At 45.0% G+C, this 5,000-nt stretch overlaps 1 protein-coding gene across 5 annotated transcripts in view; it reads left to right on the top strand.

Moving 5' to 3' along the window:
• Positions 1 to 5,000, top strand: part of Reln (reelin) — a 441,277-nt gene that overhangs the window by 330,229 nt on the left and 106,048 nt on the right. For all 5 annotated transcript variants that reach the window (XM_026784681.1, XM_026784680.1, XM_013350437.2 and 2 more), the window contains exon 24: positions 792 to 978. In XM_026784681.1, coding sequence (XP_026640482.1) covers positions 792 to 978 — 187 coding nt within the window. The remainder of the gene's footprint in view (positions 1 to 791; positions 979 to 5,000) is intronic.

The raw sequence follows: 5,000 nt of genomic DNA, 5'->3' as shown, positions 1-5,000 counted from the left end.
TTTCATGTAAAAGAACGGTTACATGAATGCAAAGCCATATATTTATATATATATATTCTACACATATATTCTAAACCTCTCAATCTAAAGTCAAGAGCAGGCCTGCCGGGTAAACGTGAAAGCCTGGCTGTTAGTTCCCACCCACCCCTCATCATGCTCAGTTAGTCACACAATCTGCTACATGCTCGGCTACGCCGCTGCACTTGAAGCTCAAGGTTGTGCAAATGGGAAGAAAGTGACCACACTTGAATACTAAAAGACCCCAAACTGTGTGATTTCATCAGAGCTATAAAACATCACAAGAGTGACATGTTAGTTGAATACATGAACCTACATATATAATATCTTTTTTTTTAAACTAGCAAAATAACTTTTATTTCTGTCCCTCTTTGATTCACCCCAAGGTTTAGTCAACAAATATTTTTTCTTTTTTTTTTCTTTTTTCTTAGTTTTTTTTTTTAATTTATTTATTTATTGAGGATTTCTGCCTCCTCCCCGCCATGATGGCTCTTCAAGCATATATAATATCTTTAAAGTCGTGGGGAAATCCCAGTCTCTCTGGCACCAACATAAGCGCATGTGTCTTCTAATCTTGAATCCCACAATTTTAATATAATACCTGTAACTAAAGATTCTACCCATTTTGAAGAACTTGAAAAACTGAAGATTGTACTGTATCTTATGTACATTAATGCTGCAAAAAGATCTGGCGTAACGATGAGACCTAGAACATGGCATGTGGGAATACCATTGTGTCGCTAATGACTTGGTTATTTTCACTGTTCTCATAGGTGTGACCAGGGATACCAAGGGACTGAGTGCCTCCCAGAAGCTGCTCTTCCTTCCACAATTATGTCAGATTTTGAGAACCCAAACGGTTGGGAGTCTGACTGGCAGGAAGTTATCGGCGGAGAAATCGTAAAGCCCGAGCAAGGCTGTGGGGTCGTTTCTTCTGGATCGTCTCTCTACTTCAGTAAGGTACGCCCAGAAGTCAGAATGAGCCATTAGGCAGTGGCTGGTTTGACATGAGACTTGTTCACAGGCGTGCTGAACTCCACAGGTACAAACAAGGAATGGTTTTACTATTCTTCATGCCCTTCATTGGGCTTAGCCGTGTGCCGGTCCTATTGTGACATTGGGAAACGCATCTTATTATTGATGTGGATTACTACAAATACAGCTTGAGTCAGTTTAGAGTTCCTCGTACTCCTGTTCTTTTCTGTGCCGTGCTGGGGCAGAACGGACAAACTCTGACATGGTGGGCAAGCATCCTGCCACTGAGCGACATCCCAGATCCCCTCACCCACCGCTCCCGCACTTCATTTAAACCCCGTTGCTTTCCTGTAGCCCAGTGCTGTGCAGGCTTCTGTCTTAAAGGCCGTTGACTAGAGCAGGCTTTTTATCTGTCCTCACTCCACCCTTTTAGACTCTGTGAGAGGCTACGCCTAGGCTGAGAGACGGACAGGGATGGATGGAAGAGCCTGGAGGTTGGAGAAGCTGGCTAGTCTCCGTGTTTGATTCCGTCTGATGCTGCCACTTCCTAGCTGTGTGTCTGTAGGCGTACCACTTCATCCTTTTTCCACTCACCTCCCCATCCTCAAAGGGGACAATGAGAGAGTCCACTTCAGTAGAGTTCTTACATAGATGGAGTTGGTGAGTGCCGACCCTGTCGCAGAGCCTAGGGGTTGTGTTTATTGGGTTTGTCATCGTGTGAATCTCAGGACTCTGGTTGGAAGAAGTAAGAGTGAAGAGAGGGAGTGTATACAGAGCCTTTCCTGGAGAGAGGGGGCTGAGCAGCTGGCTGTTGAGCAACCATAGCTCCAGGGCTATTCTATCTTAGTTTGGTGACTACCGGTAGACCCTACTGGTGTAGAAAGCTTCATCAATCTTGTTCTTGAAACGTTCAGCTTTCCTGGTTGTAGCAGCCAATTAGACATACACATTGGTAAATATCAACAAGGGACTCAGATGCCAGGCACTGGCAGAATTGCAACGACTAATTCTCTTTGAGCACCCCAATCCACGTTGATTTGTTGAGGATGAGAGGGGAGCCCCCTTCCTCTCCTCCTCACTGTCGTCCGAGCAGAACGTCTTCTGCACTCTACTCTGGTTCATCTCCAGTGAAAACAGAAAAGACAGGGAGCAGGCGCCAACCTGAGTGACACATCTCGCCCTAAGCATGTGCAATTGTCTTCAGGATGGGAAGTAGTTAATACCGTCTCTTTATAGAAGGATCACCAATTCTGGTACAATTAGAAATGTCTCACTTCATTTACATCCTATAGCAAGTAGACAGGTGTGGATGATATACCACGGGGGCTCCTACAGCGTAGATTTTGTTTTGGCAGAAATCCAAGGAAAATTAATTTGTGCAAGTGAAAAAATAGGTTCGAGTTTTGTTCTGACATAGGTATGAAGCGAAGGATCTACAAGGAAACAAGACGGGGAAGGATGGAAATCAGGATGGGTCTAGTCCGTGTGTCCTGGCTGCTGACATGGACAATCCTACCGTCACGATCTCTAGAGAGCACAGTCAATAAGGGACCAGTGCACACTAGAAACATGGCTCTGCCGAAGGGACACTGTGCTTGCTGTCAGCATCTGCTTTAAAAATAAGATTATAGCCGGGCGGTGGTGGCGCACGCCTTTAATCCCAGCACTTGGGAGGCAGAGTCAGGTGGATCTCTGTGAGTTCGAGACCAGCCTGGTGAACAAGGGCTAGTTCCAGGACAGGTTCCAAAACCACAGAGAAACCCTGTCTCGAAAAACCAAAAAAAATAAAATAAATAAGATTATAAATATTTCACATGTGTGTCTATGCATACACGGAAATTTCATACATAAAGTGTCCTGTGTGGACACTTGACCCAAAATTGTCTTTTCTACAGTCAGACTGTCTGGATACGCTTCGTTCCAGAGCTCGTGTGGAGGTCGCCTTGTGGAGCTATTTCTCTGTATTTCAGCATTCCTGTCTGTAAAGCAGAGTACTGGGCACAGTGAGGAAGTTAGTGCAGGTGAAGAACAGAGCCGTGTGGGGAACAAGATGCATTAGTCATCACTGTGAGTTTTTTTTATGAGAGGAAATTATAAAACGGTACCATTGAATTTCCCCCCACATCTGCCCTTCTTCTCGAAAATCATCATTTCAAAGGTACAAATTTCCCTTCATCTCTCGGTACAGCCTTCCCCTCTGGGCTTCTGTATAAATATCTCAGGGCCTTTCTTTTCCCTATTTTTTCTCTAGTAGCATCTATCTGTTTAGAATTCTAAGTGGAAAATCTCATCTTAAACTAAAAGAGGAGAAAGTGGTTTCCATGCAATCATAATAAGGGAAACTTAGGAGGGCCTGACCTCTGGAATAGCAATTCCTCAGCTACTCACAGACTGTCTTCCTATCCAGTGCCAGGTTAACTATCACCATGAGAGAAGAATCATCACTTCTTTCCAAAGGGAAAGCAGGGAGGGTTTCCGGTTGGCTCCTCGGTGTCCCGGGAGGAGTGGTGTAGAGATTCCCGCCTGCAGTCACCAGGCTTTGTGCTGGCTAGCTTGGGAGAGACAGGAAACACGTAGCTGAGCATTGAGCAGGCAGCAAAGAAAGAGCTCTAAGTCACGGGCCCACCTCCCTAAGTTGATGTCTCTAAAATCCTCCATCCTCTGCCTCTCTCTGCCTCTCCAGCCACAGGATGTAGGCTGCTCTCTGACCGCCTCCCTTACCCGCGTCTCTGGTATTTGCTTTCCAGCTGAAGGTTGTGTTTGGTTCCTGCCTTTACCCTGAGTCTGCCTCCCACCTATCTGCATTCACATCAGCCACGCCACATCCCGCGGAAAGATCTGTCTCTTTGCATCTTGCAGGAGCTAGGGCCAGACTCTCCCACGCATTGTCGTCTTAGCCTTTCTGAGGTGATTGTAACTGGTGTACTCTTCCTGCCTTTCTCACGGGACCAGACAGAAAGCACTAGCTGGGCTGAGCTCTAGATAAAGTGGCCAGCTCCCGAATGCATGTCATAGTCTAGGGTTATGTATCGATAAACACCCAGAGGACTCAGTAGGTCTGGAATAATTAAATGTCCACGTGACCAAAGGGACCTCAGCATGGGATCAGTTGGGCTGCAGCCACCATTGTCATATTGGGTCTGCCACACTATATGGCTTCCTTTCGTGGTGTTTTGTGTAACACGGTTATTATAGAATTAGTTGATTTGACTAGAAGGAGAGATTCTAAAGGAGTGGTTGCGTTCAAGTTTGACCCGTGTGGCGCTTTCAATAAAGGAAACCAATGAGATGAGAAGTGAAAATTCACAGCTGCATAGAGGATCTGTTATCAGTTCCGTTTCCTCCCGTCTGGTAAGATTCGATGTATTTCAGCTGAACGCCTAAAGAAGGGGGCCATTTCACCTCCAGCTTATTTTGCTTCTAAAAACCATTCCTCCCATATAGACTCTAAGGTACGAAAATACTAGAATGTCTGAAGGGTTTCTCAGAGCAATTTCAAGTCAACTGGAGAATCACTTTTCCACTCTGGGAATGGAAACATGCTCATTCAGCCTGTTACTCTAACACATAGATACAGACACACATCGTGTGTGTGTGTGTGTGTGTGTGTGTGTGTGTGTGTGTGTGTGTGTGTACACATGTGTGCATGAATCTATAGATCACAGCAAAGTAGGAAAACTCCAAAGCAATAATTACATCATATTCTAAATTCTGGCAAAAAAAAAAATAGCATGAAACTTTTTTTCTTTTTCTCTTAATTTCTTTGAAATAATGTTCAGCATTTCAGGAGGTCCCTGAACAAAAGAAATGATGTTTGCTATTTATCTATAAAAACACACTTTCAGTGCCAAGCTAAACATGCGTGTGATATTTCCCACCATTTCTAAAAGTCCAACCAAAGTGGTTTCCAAACCCCTGGGGACTAACCCATCACATCAGCAAGCCTGCGCGGTGGGTTCACGACAGACCCCCGTTCCAAACAGCTAATTGTGATGATTGGATTTGTG

Source organism: Microtus ochrogaster, chromosome 26 (genome assembly GCF_000317375.1).
Source record: "Microtus ochrogaster isolate Prairie Vole_2 chromosome 26, MicOch1.0, whole genome shotgun sequence".
Taxonomy (NCBI): domain Eukaryota; kingdom Metazoa; phylum Chordata; class Mammalia; order Rodentia; family Cricetidae; genus Microtus; species Microtus ochrogaster.
The sequence above is the reverse complement of the archived record's forward strand: the minus strand, read 5'-3'. Positions and strand labels throughout refer to the sequence as shown.